This window comes from Takifugu rubripes, chromosome 1 (assembly GCF_901000725.2).
Source record: "Takifugu rubripes chromosome 1, fTakRub1.2, whole genome shotgun sequence".
Taxonomy (NCBI): Eukaryota; Metazoa; Chordata; class Actinopteri; order Tetraodontiformes; family Tetraodontidae; genus Takifugu; species Takifugu rubripes.
The window spans coordinates 18,319,300-18,338,179 of NC_042285.1; the positions used below are offsets into that span (position 1 = coordinate 18,319,300).

General features: G+C 42.4%; 5 protein-coding genes across 16 annotated transcripts in view; 2 read left to right on the forward strand and 3 right to left on the reverse strand.

Annotated features, from left to right (window-relative positions):
* The window catches only part of LOC105418387 (ABC transporter F family member 4-like), a 239,284-nt gene that overhangs the window by 190,308 nt on the left and 30,096 nt on the right, over positions 1–18,880 (forward strand). The gene's annotated exons all lie outside the window — the stretch shown is intronic.
* On the reverse strand, positions 275–7,416 carry ofd1 (OFD1 centriole and centriolar satellite protein). Of its 2 annotated transcripts, XM_011609081.2 has the most exons (23): positions 7,236–7,413; positions 6,693–6,789; positions 6,392–6,595; positions 5,930–5,995; positions 5,818–5,842; positions 5,614–5,721; positions 5,378–5,514; positions 5,106–5,279; positions 4,904–5,010; positions 4,704–4,823; positions 4,384–4,457; positions 4,209–4,300; positions 3,890–4,079; positions 3,594–3,724; positions 3,326–3,437; positions 2,480–3,163; positions 2,272–2,346; positions 1,430–1,558; positions 1,099–1,262; positions 855–1,019; positions 719–783; positions 571–626; positions 275–494 (listed from the first exon to the last, which is right to left on the reverse strand). In XM_011609081.2, exons 2-22 carry the CDS (start codon positions 6,774–6,776, stop codon positions 575–577), a joined length of 2,958 nt encoding a protein of 985 aa, XP_011607383.2. In that variant the 5' UTR covers positions 6,777–6,789; positions 7,236–7,413; the 3' UTR covers positions 275–494; positions 571–574. The 2 variants fall into 2 exon arrangements, with proteins under 2 accessions (XP_011607383.2, XP_029702878.1); XM_029847018.1 differs by lacking the exons at positions 275–494; positions 571–626; positions 719–783; ... (1 more) ...; positions 1,099–1,262; positions 1,430–1,558 and adding an exon at positions 2,146–2,198 and having other exon boundaries at positions 7,236–7,416.
* Positions 7,653–9,099, forward strand: trappc2 (trafficking protein particle complex subunit 2). Of its 2 annotated transcripts, XM_003961818.3 has the most exons (5): positions 7,653–7,811; positions 7,917–8,030; positions 8,280–8,424; positions 8,585–8,670; positions 8,751–9,099. In XM_003961818.3, the coding sequence occupies exons 2-5, from the start codon at positions 7,938–7,940 to the stop codon at positions 8,847–8,849; spliced, it is 423 nt and encodes a 140-aa protein (XP_003961867.1). In that variant the 5' UTR covers positions 7,653–7,811; positions 7,917–7,937; the 3' UTR covers positions 8,850–9,099. The 2 variants fall into 2 exon arrangements, with proteins under 2 accessions (XP_003961867.1, XP_029703107.1); XM_029847247.1 differs by having other exon boundaries at positions 7,657–8,030.
* Positions 9,216–11,355, reverse strand: rab9a (RAB9A, member RAS oncogene family). The gene is made up of 3 exons (XM_011609050.2): positions 11,229–11,355; positions 10,759–10,840; positions 9,216–10,673 (listed from the first exon to the last, which is right to left on the reverse strand). Exon 3 carries the CDS (start codon positions 10,632–10,634, stop codon positions 10,026–10,028), a length of 609 nt encoding a protein of 202 aa, XP_011607352.1. The 5' UTR covers positions 10,635–10,673; positions 10,759–10,840; positions 11,229–11,355; the 3' UTR covers positions 9,216–10,025.
* egfl6 (EGF-like-domain, multiple 6) lies at positions 11,683–18,724 on the reverse strand. 2 transcript variants are annotated; one of them, XM_003961868.3, is made up of 13 exons: positions 18,374–18,724; positions 17,182–17,288; positions 16,842–16,934; positions 16,632–16,751; positions 16,440–16,559; positions 15,310–15,444; positions 15,095–15,217; positions 14,775–14,837; positions 14,173–14,415; positions 12,862–12,936; positions 12,694–12,789; positions 12,356–12,618; positions 11,683–12,195 (listed from the first exon to the last, which is right to left on the reverse strand). In XM_003961868.3, the coding sequence occupies exons 1-13, from the start codon at positions 18,445–18,447 to the stop codon at positions 12,088–12,090; spliced, it is 1,620 nt and encodes a 539-aa protein (XP_003961917.2). In that variant the 5' UTR covers positions 18,448–18,724; the 3' UTR covers positions 11,683–12,087. The 2 variants fall into 2 exon arrangements, with proteins under 2 accessions (XP_003961917.2, XP_029703000.1); XM_029847140.1 differs by lacking the exon at positions 14,775–14,837 and having other exon boundaries at positions 18,374–18,723.

Below are 18,880 nucleotides of genomic sequence, written 5' to 3' on the forward strand. Positions count from 1 at the left end.
CCCTCTGCCCAGTGTTTTATATCTGTCAGACATCGGCGGCGCATTTAGCAACAAGCCGACAGTTCCCAAGAATTAGGACGAGACGTTTAGTTTGTGCTGACCAATCGTCAAGTTGAATGAACCAAATGAAGAGAATAATACTGGCTGCCCAGCAATCACCAGGAGGACAACATCCCATCATCCTGTCTGACCGGAGCCCCCTTTATGGCATGACTCATCTGTACTGTTGAAGGTTGTCATAAAAATCAAAATCATAAAGACAGTATTTACTTTGTGTTTTTTAAAATCTGTTTAGTTGTGTAAGAACAATAAAAAAAAGAATAAAAAGAATGAACAGCGTGATGGATGACTGATTCCCATTGTGGGAAGGTTCCGAGTTGGCAGAGCAGATCTCCTCGTGTCAGTTTCCACCCACAAAAACAGGTAAGTCACTCTAAAAATGAGTGCACGAGACCCAGCTGATGTCAGGAAAAGGCTCCAGTCCCATCATGACCCTGCGTCCAATAAGCAATGAAACACAGGTTTATATATGCAGGTATCGAAGAAAAAGTACTGATTATGGTTACTTACCAGCTCACCAGAAATCCTCATCATCAATGGCGTCCTTGGGGGCATATACCTCAATGCTGAAGGCAAAAAAAAAAGAGATCAAAGCTACAATCTAGAAGATAAAGCAGTCGGTTCAGCCCCTCTGCTGGCCCAGAGCAGCAGATTGTACCTGTTGTCTTCCTTCGCAGACAGATCCTTGTCCTCTTGATCTGAACATGTTTCAATAACGGGACTCTGAAAGGAAAAAGAAAATGGTTCATACTCTAAAAAAAACATAGAGTTAACCACAATTTTTCGACACCCACCTCTGTCTGCTGCTTTCGTGCCTCCAGGATTATTTTCATGTATTTGTCTAGTGGATTTTCAGTCTTTGGTCCCTCCTCATTGCTACAGTCCTCTTCCTCTCTACCTTTGCTAATTTCAGTTTCTTCAGCTTCTTTCTGTCCTGCTTCTTCCACTTCCTGCAAAAGCTGGTCAAACAAGAAAAGTGTCAACATTTATGCTGATGCGAAGTTCAGAATGAGCTGCTTTAGAAAAGATAATCCACACCGTCTCCTCCTCCAGCCTTTTGAGTTCCTGAAGCTCTCTTTCCCTGGCTTCCTCTTGTTCCTGTTGCCTTCGCTCTTGTTTCTCCTTCCGCTCTCTCAGCCATTTCTGCTCCTCAGCCTCTTCATCTGCTCCTCTAGTAGCTTCACCTGGTGTTTGAGCAGCTTCTGTAAGTCAGAGTAATGCTTATGAGTGGACTCAGTGGTGAATTTGTGGCAGTGATATCACAGGGATCACAGGGCTGTTTTGTTTAGGGTGATCTTTACAGCAGTATGACCATCCGTCATCGGCCATCTGAAACTTTGCATGAAAAGCATGGCGACTAAAGGCTCACCCGTCTGGCCCTCTAAGTCCAAGGGATCTTCTGGGGGGTCTGGTGAATGGGGGACAGTGGGGCGGACAGGGGCCTCCTCACTGAGAGAGACGGCAGTGTCCAGGAGAAGCTCTGGAATGTAGCTGGGCTCTGGAGAGACACACAAACAAAGAGATCTTTTATGTTTCACTATAATGCAACGAGCCTAGAGGACCAGCACAGAATACATAATCAGCTGCCCTTCATCTACACTATTGTCTGTTACCATTGAAAGGATACTTGTGAGGCCGCTCACAGCCTCATTAAAAACAGCCTTTCCAGGACACAAATCCCTCCACACCGGATATACTCCTATTTGTTTCTCAGACCTTTGGAAACAAACTGCGCAGACCTGAATATAGGGCTGATCAATGTGTTTTCAACCTTTTCTTTTTTTTAAAAAACAAAAAACTTAGGAATTAATGGAAATTTTCTGTTATTTTTCAGGAAAAAAGTTTCCAATAAACATATTGTTAAAAAAATATATACAGATGAATAATCCAGTTAAGTGACCATTGAAGTAATCCTAATAATACCCGTTGTATCATTAATCAGGTCTAATGAATACATGGGTAGGAAACCTGAAATAAATGAGGTTTTTGTTTTTTCAAATGTGTAGTACCAAATGAAAAGGCCAAAAAACAAGATGTTGTTAAAGTGTCATAGCGCAACAGTAAAATATAAAACTTATCTATAAAAGTGAAAAATGTGTCTTACCAGAAGATCAAAAGTAACTTTCTACTGCACAGCCCTATGGAGCATTAAAACCGTCATAAATGAAGCTATGAAGATTAGGAGTGGACTGAGATGAGGAGAACCATTACCTGAGGACAAATCCTGATCAGCAAGAGAGCCCGGCAGCAACGGCTCTGGCCCCGCCACCGCAGGCACAACCACACCTGTTGGAAGAATTCCCACTTCAGAGCACATTTATGGAAAAAACAAAGAATTTGCCTCAATGTTTCTAGAAGATCATATCATCTTTTTTGACTTTGCATGCACGTTGAGAGCTGAGTCAGGTTTAAACAGTACCTTTAGAAAGCTCTTCCTGATCTACCCTGGGGCCAAAGTGCAACTTGGGGGACGACTGTCTGGGTGGTGAGCTGCTTCCTTCCTGAGGCTGTTGAACCGTTTGTTGCAGAGACTTGGGTACTCTGTGGGTGCTGTAATCATTAAAAACGGTGGTCTGGAGTTCATTTAGGTCTTCTGAGGTTACCCTTGGTTGGCCTGTTTGCACTGTGATCATGGTGTCATAAAGTGCTGAGGAGGAAATTGTTGCAGGCTGGAAAGACTCTGATACGCACGAGGACTTGGGTTTCTGGGAAAGACGAGTCTGGGAGATGTTTTTCTTGATGGTGTGATGCAGAGGATGAGCTGTGGAGGGATGAGGTCTAGTAGGGAATATCAGAGGGATGGTGGTGTGCACTGCCCTCTGCTGGTAGGCTCCATAGGCTTCCTCTAATGTTTCAGCCTCCTCCTGCAGCTCCTGGAGCCAAGGCTTTGCTTCAGCCACTGAGTCGATATCACAGTCCAGGAGGTCGCTCCCCCATACTTGGTTCGCTCGCATGGGTACACCTCCTTCAACATCAACAAAGCCAGCCCTGCCTCTCAGAAGGGTTCTGTCCACAGAGGGGGCAGAGAAAACCAGCTTGTCTGGACTCAGAAATGAATGATCAAGGGAGGGTTTGGAGGTCCGCAGCACTTCATTTTCAAGAGCTGCCATCATGCAAAAAACAACAAATAAAAAACATTTTATCATACGTAATCAGGATACACAGCCCAAGGTAAACTATGCAAATGAAGAACTTCCAATAGAGAATAAACACCACAAACAAGCCTGCAGTATCTGTTTTGTGTGAGAAACATGCATTCATGTGCCTTGTTGTGTTTGTGAAAGCTGCATTTTCAAGTCCTTCACGTGACTGGACAGCCACTGCAGCTTCTCCTGATCCGCCATCAGCTGGGTTTTGAACTGAGCCGACTGTTCCATCTGCAGGAGCAAAAACCAGCAGCCACCACATTGGTTATTGAAAACCAAGATTTACCAACACGTAACAATAAATCACAGAATATTCTAAAGGAGAGCTCATATAAAAACCGTGACCAAATACTCTGCGTGAAGTAAAGGTTTGTGGCATTGACAGACCTCACGTTGCAGTTGCTCCTGCAGTGCCTGGTTCTGGCCATCATATTCTTCCTTGTTCATCCGATGAGCATTCTGGATCCTCTGCAGCTCCATCTGCAGTGCCAGCTCTTCTTTGGATGGCCTGGTTAAATCTAAAAGAAGGGAACATTAGATTTTCTGTCTTCCACGCCAGTGGCAATACGGAGGAAAAAAAGCAAACGTTCAGCCAAACATTCGTTACAGAACAGTACTGAGAAGGGCAAGATCTCTAAATTGACACAAACGGTTATGAGACAATTATAACAGGCCGTGCTAACCTGCACGGAGAAGCCGCATTTGCTCCTGGGCCTCCAACAGCTGATTCTTTAGCAGCTGCACCTGCCCATTCAGCTCTCTTTTGTCTCTTTCCAAGTCGGAATAGTCACCCATCGTCCCTAGTCGCTCTTGTAACAGCCCCTTCTGCTGATTCAGGAGAGACACTTGCTGCTGTGCAGCATCTAACTCTTTCTGCAAGAGGAGAGGAGACAAATGAGCAACAGAAAATGAATCAAGAAGAGCATAAAGTAATTACCGGTAATCTCTACAACGCACTGAAATGTTGGGTGAATTATTTAGCGAACTGGCTGTGTTGTTTACCTGCAGACGCTTTAACTCTGATGACATTCTGCAGTGCTCCTGTAGTTTGCTGTCAATCAAAGCGGACTCATTTTGGATGCGGGCCGTTTCCACTGAGAATATCGATGTAAATGTGATTAAATCATAGAAAACTGCATGCTGCAAAATAAGAAATAGAACTATCCTATATGCTCACCTTTGATTTTAGTCTCATTCTCCGCTAATTTCTCTGTTCTTTTCATGAACTCCTCTTTTAACTGCATCTGATACCTAAGTTGATATTGATAATGGTCACAAAAGGGGCTAAATGTCAGTTCTACATGTGCTTTTCTAATAACCCTGAGCAGCATCTTATTCAGTGTTTCATAAGGATACACTAAAGTAAACTGAATGCAACAGAGAAGGATTATTGAATGAAAGTCATGAGAACTAACTGTAAAATTCTGTATTAATGGTGGTCAAAGCTGCAATTAAACTGAATCATTCAGCTTTAAACTGAGATTTCTGTTCCGTTACCTGGAAAGTTCAGTCTTTAGAGTTTCATCATGAGTGGCCTCCATTGTCTTCATTGCCAGTTCCCTCCTCCTTAGCAGCTCTTCTGTGTTCTTGACTTTGTCCTCAAACATTTGACACGTCCTATCAAAGTAAGAACCAGTTATAATTTTATCGAGTTAGAGGTCAAAATAAGAATAGAAATATTAGGTGGAAGCTCTCACCTTTCAAAAGCCTCCATTCTGATCTTTAGCTCATTTTCTCTCTCTCGTGACCTGTCAATTTCTTTCAGGAGTGACTGTCTCTGCATATACATGTCTTTCTCTTCAATCTTAAAAAAGGGGAAATGAAAACAACACTTTTAGAACTTGAAAACAACTCCTGTTGTGTCAAATACAACAGTGCCGAATAAAATGGAATTTGAACCTCTCGTTGCTTTTGTAACTGATCGATAGAATTTTTCTCCCGGTCCATCAACGCCTTTGCTTTCATTTCATAAGTCCTCTGCAGCTCCTGCTTTAGTCTGTCAAACTCTTTATGAAATGAAGCTTTCTCCTCCATGCGCACCTTGGCAAGCTCAGCATCTTTAAAATGCTGCATCTAAAATGAAAAGAACACATTTTACACATGCATCTCCACAGATGAATTAGAAATCATTTGCCATAAAGCTTTACAGCTAATTCTGTTGTGGAAAATACCTTTTTGTTCATTTCTGCTTGTGCCTTTGCCTCAATGTCTTTTCGATATGCAGCCAGCTTTGATTCCATTGAAGACGAATGGTCCCCACTATAACTGAGGTTCTCATATTCCTTATCGATGCTCCTCAGCTTCTCAACTGTTGACACAAACAGGACATTATTAGAAGCAGACCATTCTAAGGCACAGGTGTGGAGGAGAGCATGTTAAAATGTAAAAATGTATCATTTGATTGTACCAAGAGACTCTCCATAACTTGCTGTGCAGCTCGTCTGAGTGTCAGCATCACGATACACGGTACAAGCGTGATGGCGTGTCAGGTGTTTCAGAAGGCCAGTCAAAAATCCTATAAAATTGAGAGAACATGCCAAGCGCATGTCTTTGTCAGGAGAAATTCTATGCCAAACTAAAAAAAACCACATCAAAATAGTTTTATACATACCTTTACCATCTTTGATTGAACTCACCTGTGGATAAATAATATATTTAACAAATTCACCTTTAAACCTAATCTTGAGAATAACATTCTATAAAATAATAACTTATCTACCTACCAGAGATTGATAAAGGTCTGATTCAGGACTAATGTTGACAAGCTGAAGAAGGTCTTCTGTAGTAACCTGCAAAAATGAAAGAGACCAATCTCTGTACTGTGGTGTAGTACTCGTTGGACTAATGTAATATAATATACTCCTCACTGGGGGGGAGGAGGGCCAACAGAAGGACTGGAACAACACTGCAATAACATAATACTGGGACATCCATTCATTCAGTTCATTCATTCATTCAGTTCATTTATTTACATTTCTATAGTCTTATATTTTATATTTATATTCTATTTTTAATTTATTCTATTTTATTTCTTATTTTATTCTATTTTTATTATTTTTAATATCTTAAACAGTGCTGTACGTTTCTTTGGGGAGATGCTAATTTCCCTAATGGACACCCCCTAAAGGGATCAATAAAGCACCCTGATTCTGATTCTGATATAAACAAACTTTTTAGATGCTCACCTTGCTGTTGCTTTGGCCACATTCAGGATAGAATATAGACAGGGTATACTCATACCCACAGATCCTGAGATGATCGGCCACTATGCTGTTGCAAGCAGAGATTAAAATGGGATCAGACCTCGCCGGAACTGCTTGGGGAATGGGTTCAGCTCCATTTAACACTGGGTACTTTAGCTCCTGAATGAGCTGGTTTCGCAGCTGAGTCTAAATCAAAATATCACAAAAAAATTAGAAAGATCACTTTTCAGCACACAGGTCACTGTAGTGTAAGACAACCAATAGTGTTGGGAATATTACTTACTTTGAGTTTGTCGAGGACCCCTTTATTCTTAAATGTGTTAAAGAGTCTCATTCGCAGTTCATCCTTGGACAAAGTGTCCTCCATGGCTGGTGGTAACCTGGAGGAACCACCAGCAACACTGTAAAAACACGTCATTGCAATTCCAGCGATAACTGTGTATGTTTAACACATCTGCACTGTCAAGATTATTGTCTTTGATATAATAACGTTGTTTTATCACTTTAGCCGACCTTAACCTGAATGGGTAAAAGAAGAGAGGGGGAAAGACCCTCCATTGTCCACAAATATGAAGGGAGCTAACAGTGACAGCAATAAATAAATAAAATTAAACTGGTTCTGCAAAGACACCGCTGAACGAAATCGGGACCAATGAGGAACCACCTGTAGAAGAGGTCAAGCGTCAGCAGACGATGTTAACTTTGCTACCTTTACAATAATCGCTGCATCAAGTAATGCACCTCGTCGTTGACTATTCTTGTTTTGCATTCGCATCAATTGCTTTGATAAAACATTAGTTATTAATGACATTCACGTTAAACCCACCTAAATAACAGACCGCATCCAACTGCTAGATTAAAAACGATGTCAAATACACAACATGATATCAGACATGTCCTCAATAACGCATTATATCCATTCTATCCATTGGAAATAGCAGCTTTAATTTATCTGCCGAACAGTGAAGCGTCTCTCTTAAGGAGGCGTTACTTTTTTAAAACCGTCAGAGGCGATTCTACTTCCGGGGAGTCCCACAATTATGACGTAAAACAGGGTTGTTAATTTATTTTTTATCTTTAACTGCACATCTTAAGTATTTTGATACTTTTAAAAAAAATAAAAAAAATAAAATCATACTATTTAAAACATCAATTCTGAGTTGTACAGCACATAGTTAATAAATAAAAATATGTTAGGGTTCATTGTCGTCATCTTTGTCCGACTTCTCTCGCTGTTCTTCAGGAAGTAAATGCGCAGATAAACAAACGTTGGATATAGAGACGTAATTCATTTCCATTGTTCCCTAAACCATTTAGCTATGATATTTAATGTAGTGTAATTTGATGTAGTTTCATCAGTTGAACGTAAAAATTCGATTTACCTTCCTTTCTAGCGGTGACGGTAGGTAGGATCACGATCACCTGGTGGTGTTTTATTTATATCGTCTCTGAAGATTACCTGGCAGGTTTATCTTTGATCGCGTTCATTATTTTCATTGCTGTTTAGTTTCACTAACGAGAGCAAACGATGTCTGGAAGTTTTTATTTTGTCATGGTTGGCCACCACGACAACCCAGTGTTTGAGATGGAGTTTTTACCAGCAGGAAAGTCTGAATCTAAGGTAATGTAATGCACCAACGTTAATGGTCATACTGTCAATTTATCTACCTGAGTACCGTGGCAACTGGTCCTATAGGTGATTAATTAGCACATGTCAATTACAACTCACTTATTTTAATCTCACAAAACCGCTATTGAAGCAATAGTTTAAAGACACCCACTATTAGCCATGCTGCCAATTCGACTGATCACGTAAAGGAGTTAAGACATAACTTGTCTGTAACCTGTATGTCTGCTTCGCTGCCCCCAGGATGACCATCGCCACCTGAACCAGTTCATCGCCCACGCCGCCCTAGATTTGGTGGACGAAAACATGTGGTTGACTAACAATATGTACTTAAAAACCGTGGACAAGTTCAACGAGTGGTTTGTGTCTGCCTTTGTCACTGCAGGACATATCCTTTCCCCCACTTTGCTCAACCTTTTATTATTTTGCACAATCATCAGGTGCAGCCACGATCAGTTTCATTTGCACTGTAATGTGGCTACCATTTCACAGTCTATAACAGAATAAGACATGAAGCGAAGTGACGTTTTCCTTAATTTCTGCCTCACATATAAGGTTTATCATGCTCCACGATGTCCGACAAGAAGATGGAATCAAAAACTTTTTTAATGACGTATACGATTTGTACATCAAGGTTAGTTTTCTTGCACGTGAGCGTAAGTTGGCACCACACATTTATCCTAATGCGTGAATATATTCTTTCCTGCCTCCCAGTTTGCAATGAATCCCTTCTATGAAATCAACGCACCAATTCGCTCAACGGCCTTTGAGAGGAAAGTGCAGTTTCTTGGGAAGAAGCATCTCCTGAGTTGATCACTGCACCAGATCTGGAGGATTGGAAGACATTTTTGGCTTTTTGTGTCGAACTAACGTGCTAATGTGACGTGTTTGTGGCTCCCGCTCCCAGTAAAACTGTTTCTTAATGCATAAAGGAACCGTTGGCAACATTACACCTTTCAGAGATTCTCCATTTACCTTTGTGAGGAGCTAGAATTGATGGTGAGGGACACTTGTGAATCAAACCATTTGTTTCCATTTTAAAATACAAAACTGTAAATACCCACCCCTGGTGTCCAGATACTGAATTTATATTTGATCTGAAAATATAACTTGACATTTTAAGCAATTCAAAAAATGGCATTAGGTGAAGCTTGTTTGAGAGAGATTAATGTACAAATGTTCTGAGAGAATCCTCAGCTGCCTTTATTGTTTGACATGTCAGTAGTACAGAGCAGAGCATCAGAGCGGTTGTGTTAAAGTCATCATTTAGCAATTAAAACCTCACACTGGGAGTTAGAGTACTTTTTAAGTTTAAAAAATAGTAAAGCTGACATAGGGGAAAAATCATGATTTGAGTCAAAGTGTAAAAAAAAAAATCCAATATAAATGGACCATGGACCACAGGCCATACATATTATCTTTGCTTTAATGTACATCTTTGTTAGGAAGCTTAGTGCTTTCAAATGATCCGCTCACCACCAGGCAGAATGTGCACAAACAGGAACACAAGCAGCAAAAATTACAGCAAGCTGCACACAAAGTGTAGTTAATAATGCTCAGACTGGGTTATGGGACTGTATAAATTAATTATGCAATTAGTTTCCTACCCTAAACACGGAGGTCATCACTGTTATTACATATGGGAGCTGATGTCAGAAACCTTCTGATGATCACACTCAGTCCATTTTGAGAGTGAAAGAATGGAATATATTATTTTCAAGCATTTTTTTTTTAGTCTGAAGGCAGTCTTGGCCAAAGAAGACTTTCTTTTGATTACTGTCGATGCTTTGCAGAATGACTGATGAACTGGTGCAAATACACAGCAATCAAAGTGTTAAATGCTTCCCACAACCTTTTTTCCCCCAAATACTCTTATTAGAAATATCAAACCATAAAGCCAGTAGCATAATTTGTTTAAAAAGATCTCCCGTGCATCCAGCGCCTCATCACATAACAGCCATTAGAGTAACTTGGTAATAATCCTGGCTGTTACGCACAGCAGGACGAGGCAGACCGAGGTTTTCTGTGGAGCTTCACTGTGTCTGTGGGGATCAGATGGTCCGTCCTTTCATCCGAGGCAAACACCCGCCGCACTGCCTCCTCGAAGGCCTCCGCTACATTGGTGGCATCTTTAGCACTGGTCTCAAAATACGGGTAGCCGCCGTTCTCCTGGCACCACTGTTGCGCCTCCTCCAGGGTCACCTGCCGCTCTGTAACATCCAATTTGTTGCCTAAAACTACAAAGGGGAATTTCTCAGGCTCCTTCACGTCTGCGTAGTAGATGAACTCTTTCTTCCAGTTGCTCAGGTTAAGAAAACTCTGGTTGTCATCTACGCTGAAGGTGAGTAAGCAGCAGTCGGAGCCACGGTAGAAAGGAGTCCTCAGGCTGCGGAAGCGTTCCTGTCCAGCCGTGTCCCAGATCTGAAGGGTCACCTGGTGGCCGTCAACCTCGAGTTCCTTGTTGAGGAACTCCACGCCAATGGTGTGAAAAAGGTGCGCATCGAACTTGTTGGTAACGTAGCGATTCATGAGGGAGCTTTTTCCTACACCACCATCACCCAGCAGGATTACTTTTTGTAGAGATGTCTTTGTCGCCATGGCTTCTCACTCACAATTGATCACTTTGAAATAATGCACCTGTGGAGACAATTCAATTCCAGCGAGAGATTAATATGCATTTGAATACACCTTACTGATAAATAAACAATTGTTGACATCTCACCTCTGTACAGTTTTGATGTTCCCAGTCACATGCTCATTTGTTTAATGTTGACGTAAATAGCCACAGAAAGTGCAAAGTTTATCTAGCTGCAACACAATGACAGCAATCAGCTTTCTGATTAACAAAGGCTCCTGGTTATATCAGAGAAACCACAAACAACTAAACAAACTACGGCTACTACGCATATATTCCACATGCAATTCGCCAGCATTCTAACAGGGGAAAACTGTATTAAACGGCGTTTAGAGGCACAATATGAACAATATCTGTTACTTTCTGGAGCGTGTTGAAATTGGGCTCGGTGTTAGCTAAAGTAGGCTAACGTTAAAAGGAAAATTGGGGAACCCATATTACATTTGCTAGCTCGGGATTCAAAGCAATTGTACTAGTAAATGCAAGTCCAAACTAGTAAACGACAACATAAACACAATAAATTCCAAGTGACTTAATTCATAGAGATGACAACTCGCCTTGGCGCAGCTCCTGATAACGCCGACTCGTACTGTTTCCTGGTTGTCTCCAAATGCTAAATGCTAACGCAGCTCTAACAGCTAACAAGCTAACGCTGTCAGATAGGTCATGTGATATTCCGGGCTGAGGCAAAGTCCCATGCCTCAATAATAAAATCACATGTTATGTTCCATAGTATATGTACTCATCATAGCGCTATTATTTGAAGTGAAACATGATATTTAACTCTAAATTAAGCAATATTGTTGGGTGGACTCAGATCTGAATCTTTCAAGAAAGTAAGTTGTAATACCAGCCTCCACCTAGAAGGGGGCGCCATTTGACTGCCAACTGTGGCGTGACCGGGTACAAAGCAGCAGATTGAGATACCAGGGCTTTCAAAATGTTCTTTGAGTCATCATATAGCATCTATCAAAAAAGAAATGATAATGATTTAAAAGGAGGAATGGATGGTAGGTGTAGAAAAAAAAACATTTTATTGAAAGGATATAAGCAAAATGTACAGCAGATATGCACTGACAGTTTTAACATTTATTGTACTTAGCCTTCAACAAAAAATATCTGTAAGATTTGGTTTCAGTAATAATCTGCCCAAGAATTCACATTGCATATCAAGATTATTTTCATATATTTTCAGCAATGAACACACTAGTTAAATTAGCTTTAGCACATATTCCTGAGGTCTTCAGTTTGTTATATGTGTCATAGATAGATACAAAATGTTGACCATGCAACATAGTGTCATAATTATGTATGAAAAAACTGAGGAAAAAAATCAAAGGAACCAAAAGCTGTGGACGGGACTAGTTGGTTTGTGTGAGAACAGATTTCTAAATGAAAAATCTGGGCTGAGGCTTCTTAATAGATTGGATCACCCTCATCTTGGCAGGGGCCTGAGGTCAGCACTACATTATCCAGCCCAATCTCTCCTCCAACACTGTTCCCACGCTGCGCTTCAAACACAATCTGAAAGATATTTAGTAATTGCATTGGTAGTTCAGTTCCCAGTAGTCTGAAGTGGATCAATTTAAAATCTTGGAGAATAATCGCTGTTTAGCTTTGATACATCCTTTGTGCACCACATGTTATTACCTTTAACGTCTTTTAAACCAATAACATGACTCACAGCTTGGGGGGCTTCTTCTTTCCAGGCCACAGTGAGGAATTCTGTCTGCCAGCTCTGCTGTCTGCTTTGGCTCTGCTCCCACACTGGATAAGAGTTGTTATCCAGCAGCACCTTGATCGTTCCCACATTCTGTCCCAGAATCCGGTAGTCAAAGGTGAGGCAGAAGCTGCCCTGCTGGGCGCGGTCACTGAGGAGCAGCTTCAGCTTGGCTGTGTCACCTTGTTCACCTACGAGCCCGCTCAACGCCATGTAGTACTGGGCACCTAGAGGGGATGTTACAGTATGTAAGTCAATGTATGAGGCTGAAGACGTCCATGGGTAAGTATGTCCTCCATTACCGTCATCATGGTATATCACACTCCAGTCTATACTGTCAGCCTTGTCCTGGACCCATTCACATGCTCCCTGGTCAAAGTTGCAATCCATAAAAAAATCTAGAGAATGAAATATTTACAGTAAATTCATATATTATTCTAACAATAGCACAAGTGCAAAGGATGCCTTACCTTCCTGAACTGGCGTGATTTGGATTTCTTTAACATCTGTGGGGGGACCAAACACTGATTCAAAGTCCTCCGTTACTGCATTTGAAATGGGAGGAGGGAAAAAAAACCAGCATGATTTAATGCAATTTCAACTTAAATACCTCCTGCAACAAAAGAGTGTTCAGTTCCAAAAAAGGGCACATTATATGATCTAATACCATGTTGTATGCAGCTGGATTAGATTCAGAAGCGGAGAATCAGACGTAAGTGTATCGCTTTTTCACTGTTAAAAATGAAGCTCTCTCGACTCTTTGTGATCAAACCAAAGCTTAAAGGGCCTCTGAACCAACAAGTGTGGACCTGTGCTGCTGTCACTCGATGCATCTCCGACCAGAGGATCCATCCCCTCCCCGAGAGTTTTAAAACTCTGGGAGCAGCGCAGTGACAGCTGGATGTATGGAGCCCGTCTCAACCGGAGTGGGCCGGTGGTAGAAAGGTCTACAGGGCTGATGACAGACTTTCCTTCGCTGAGTTCAGTCTGTTTGCACAACAGCTGTTTTGGGGAAAACATAATAAAAGGCTTGGAGACTTTTTATATTTTCCTCTCCTCTCCCTCCTCCCAGGAGATGGGAAGCGGACCCAGGATGGGTTGTGTCCCTTGGCTCTAACATGCCTAGAGGGCAAAATTCCTTCCCGGAGGTGATGGATGTCTCGGGGCTTGTCTCCTCTTGTTATCTCAGTACTTACAGACTCGGGTGTTTCCATAACGATGCAGATTTGTGGTTAAATGTCTCTCAAATCTCAGAGGGGTGCATACCAATTGTAAACTTCCCACTTTTCATTTTAAATCTAATAATGGTCTGTTTATTGCCAGGTTGTGCAGGGTGAAAAATGTGCTGATGGATTATTATTTATGTGCATTGTGAGTGATTAAGGTCACGTGATGGTATAAACACCGTGAGGATCAAATGATAATCAACATGGTGGAGACACCTCTCATAACCCTCATATGCCTAAACCTGTTCACCAGAAGGAGTCCTAGAAAACCTCCAGGAAAAGCTCAGCAAGTCCTCGAGCAGCCTGATCTTGACAGGGCACATGCAGCTGGTCAGTCTTAAACCTGACCTGACATCATTTAAGCATATTAAAGCTGCTGATTAAAGACTTCTTACTGCATTCAGATGCTGGGAAGGGGGGGGGGGGGGGGGGGGGGGGGGGGGGAATAGCTGTAAAAACAATTAGCTTGTTTAGTCAGGGGTTGATGTGTTGTGGACCACCTACATTGTCAGACAAATGATTGCTTTCCGGGAGCCAAACCAAAAGGCTGCTTACTGAAAACATCTCCTCTTGGATTGAGCTGGTTGTGTACTTCTTCTTCCTCCTCTTCCTCCTCTGGAAATTCCTCCTCCCGGTTCCCCCTGGCCTGGCTGCCTGCATAGACTTCTCTTTCATAGTCAAAAGGCTGCAGGGGGATCTGCGGCGGCAGTGTCACAATTGACTCGGGAATAAAATTCTTCAATTGCTCATCTGGTTTACCGTCCACAACCTCAGGTTTCACCTGGAAGTCTGGGATGGCTGCAAGCAGGAAGGGGAAACAGAATCAGACATGTGGAACCATAATCACGAGTTAGAGATGCCTTTTGGGCCAGATTTCATTTGTGGCAGCTGGACATTGTAAAAAAAATAAAAAAAGGCCAGTTTCTTGCTCTGTTTCATGCAAGTGAAGCATGTGACATTTGGCATATAAATCACAGGCCATGCTGTTGATTCCATGTTTCCTATTAAGCTGTATGTGTTGTGTGTTTCCAGCCACGAGCAAAGGAAAGAGCCTAGGGAAATGTTCTCTCAATCGACCAAGAAGAGAGGGATGAATGGGGGTTGTGGGGCAAAGGGCGAGCAGTGGAAGCGGAGTCCTGGATTCCAAATAAGCTCACCATTGAAAAAATCATCAGCACTGCCTCTTTCGCCATCCCAGGATCTCTGATAAAATGGCTTGACTATAAGAAAAGGCATGTTTAGTTATGCTGACATTTCCGAGCCACATTTGCACAGATGTCCAGATGAACTCTGGTTCTCTCATGTGATGAGAGGACGCTGGCCGAGCTTTCCTAAAATTATGTAAATTTATCAACATTTCAACACAATATTCCTCAGCGGTAGAAACCTGAGGCTGGAGTATAACAATATTCATTGCAGATAAAACAAAATCAACCTAACGCTCATTAGTTCACAATTAAAGAGCCCTGGAGCTCACCGGAACATTCAAATCCATTCCCTCTGAAGCCAGACTTGCACTTGCACTTGTAGGATCCTTGAGTGTTGAGGCAGTCGGCGTGGTGGCTGCATTTGTGGGTGTCTGTAGCACACTCATCATGGTCTGGAAGCACAAGAAGGCTAAGTGAACCTTAAACAGCAGGCTTTTTTTTATTTTTTACAAATGACTCCCCCTGCTGACCTTGTACACCTTACCTACACAGTCATATTTGCCGTCAACATATTTCAGGTCGAAACCCTCCTGACACTTGCAGAAGTAGCTGCCGAAGGTGTTCACACACTGTCTGTTGTACGGACAGAGGTTCTTTCCAGTTACACATTCATCAATATCTGAGGACAGACAACGTTGAAAGAGATTTTATTCCATTTAAATTCCAAAGCTGACGTGCAGTCACTGTGCAATAGACGCCAACAGGTAAATATAAATAAATACAACTTTTCTCACTGATTTCTCATGCACCATCCTCTCAATGAGGATCTCTTCTCAGCAGAGCAGTGCCACACATTTCAGTGTTGACATTGAGTAGGAGTCTGTCACATCGAGTGCTTACTGTTAGATTGTGCTGCCTCCAGAGCGGAGCCAAAGCGAGCCTATGCTGCCAAAGCAAGTCCAGACGGTAGTGTAAGCCACAGCCAACCCATCATAGCCCCCAAGAACACCCCCCCTCTCCCCCAAACCCATGTGGTGAAAGACTCTACTTAAATCTCTGCAGGAGACAAGAGGGAAAGATGATTTGGAAAGCCTCAGAATGAAGAGTTAAGCTCTGTGAGCAGCTTGTAACTGAATCTCTCCCAGTTGACGTTCCCTTTTCTTTCTCTCTTGTGTCCACATTGTTCACATTTCTACATTATTTCCTGTTTCATTTGATCTACCATTTGGAATAATGGAGAAAGCAGCACAGGGAAATAGAGAGATATAACATATTTATCAATGGATTTAGAGGAGGTTTATCACACACCCGAGTGCTGTCAAGCATCATATTGTAAGAATTTAAAGCGTCCTTTCAAATGGGTAAACCTGCCTTAAGGAAATTACAATCCCTGCTGCAGTGGAATGGCAAGTCAGGAAAAATTTAAATGCTTCTTCAGACCTTGTTATATGAGTTTGCAAACTAGCTACATTACAACCAAGATAATTGGAAGCCTAACAAGAATAGCCACAGTGTTTTAATAATTACAGAGCTGTAGAATTCAGAAAAATCCCTGATCTGCATACAAACGAGGCAAAATAACATCAGCATGAAGAATGAAGTGGAACGGCTGCTGACAGTGGGTCTGAGAGAAGACACAAGATAAATGAGAAGGCCCCAAATCATGTTCCTCACCAACACAAGTCCGTTCATCCTGTCCAAGCTGCAGCCCTGGAGACGGGCAGAGGCAGCGGATCTCCCCCTGGACCTCCTCACAACCATACTGACAGTGAGCGAGAGAGCAGGTTCTGGAGTCTGAAGACGAGAAAAAGACCAAATATATGCACAGCTTTGGTCACTTTGGTCACAGAGGACGACATTACTCACTGGTGCAGGAGCCATCAGGGGTCACCGTGTAACCGTTCAGACAGTAGCACTTGTAACTTCCATAGCTGTTCATGCAGCGGTGCTCACAGGGACGAGGTTTCAGGCCGCACTCGTTCAGATCTGCAAACACGTTGCACCATCTAACTACTGGGCATTTTCACACACTGGTGCACAATGGTTCTCAACTGACCCCTGACCCCAACCGCCTACCTTGATTACATGTCTTTCCAGTGTATCCGGGGAAACACTTGCATTTGTTGGGGCCGACACACTCTCCGTGCTTGCAGCCGTGCACACACTGAGCTGGTAAAGCCATTAACATGGAAAAACACCAGCAGTCATAAACATTTTGAGGATGTTGGGATTTTATCAAACCACATATGTCAATTACAGAACACAGGCGTGTGGCTTTTTAATGTCTCTGTTGGACTAAAGAAGCAGACCAAACTTAACCACATGTTAATGGAGATAATTTAGACTCCCTTCAGGTATGTGTGTTTATTCACAAAACAACTCTGAATCTAATTATTATTATTAAAAGACATCTTACCCTCACACTGTCCTTTACTATTTTTCTTCCAGCCATAGCAACACTCTAGTCTCCTGCCATAGCGACACACCCCCACTTGGTTTCCAGTAAGGACTTGTCGGTAGTGCCTGGGTAGAAAGTAAGAAGGAGGATTTAACTGCCGACAGCAAGCCAACAAAAATTACTTGGAGATTTTTCTCAGTTACACTTTGCTAAAAACAAACAAGACAACAAAACGTGGCAGCGGTGTCTCGGTCTGTAGGGGACTTGTTCAAGTCCTGTTGCATGGAAAAGTTGGAAGGACAGGCTCTGGTCAACAGTCAGGAAATAAGAACACAAAACCCACCTCCAATACAAATAAAGCGTTCTGGTTCAGACCCCCTGAGTGTTAGAGAAGATCCCCTGTGGAGTAACAACCAGCTGTAGCTACAGATGAAAACAAACTAATTAGCCAGACACTTCCTGTGGTGCAACCTGACACCTTATATATACAACCATTTGTCCGTTTACCACATCCAGATACTAAAGTAGGTCAAATGTCTGAAGTGAGATAAGAATTCATGGTAATGTTAGCACACTTGTTGTCAGCAAAAGGATTTAAAAATAACCCACTGGGCATATAGATTGCATCAATTGCATGAGTATTTTGAACGTGTAAATTCAATTGCATGTTGAAGGGCATCTGCTGATGAATAAGAACGTGGCAGAGACTGACGTCCACATCGGTTAATGCAGCTTTCTTATCTCTATTTAGAACTGTAATAACCCTAAACATCAGGGTGACATTGGTAGTAGTAGTAGTAGTAGTAGCAGCATCCTGTAAGCAGCCTTGGCTCCAGTGGGACAGGAGGAACGTGAGACTTGAAAGAAATCCACCAGAATAGCCCACAGGAGAGGGGCTCTGAAGTGCGACAGGTGCTCTTGCTTCATTCACACTCGTCGTGCCACATTTAGCCGACCCATTAGCCCTGTACTTTCAGTAGCACCGGTGTGTAAATGCCTTCTTAAAAAATGACTGATTCTGCCCTCTCACACGCTGCTCAAATCAAAGCAGGGTGCAGAACTACCAGTAAAAACAACTGATAATAGTTCTCTAATATTGGTCATTAGTGATGATGATTGCCTCATTCAGTAAGTCAAATGTGATAAACTTTAGAGGAGTTTATTTGGAAGGTCCTGGCTGAAAAGAGGGTTTAGATGACAGCTCACTTACCTTTGGCTGTCTGCACTCCCAGAGCAGATATGCAGCAGGAGAAAAAGAACACAGAGGACTGTGAGCGGCTGCATGTCTGTCACCGTGAGAAGCGTTTGTCTCTCGCCGAGGCTGACTCTGGTTACTGGGAATCCTGACTGTTCCTTTCAGGGGCTCCTGCTCGTCAAAATAACAAGCAGCTTCTCACACAAAGCACGCTGGATTTCACGTACTTCCAAAGTCTCCTCCAGGAGGGGGAATAAACCCTCTCCTGCTCACTTCAATGCTTCACCTAGAGCCTACAGCCCATAATGTACCCTGCGTCTTCTGTAGGAACACAGAGGTGGGTGCTGAAATTACACTGCGTGTTGAAGGGTAGTTCGGAGGGCTCATGGAAGTAGGAGTGGGTTTGTAAGGGAGGGTGGGGATCATGTTTAGGGGCGCCTCTCTTGACTGCAACCTTATATGAGATCACTTGGATGCCGTGTGGACCCTTGGTAGAAAAGTAATAAGAACATTTGTGAATAT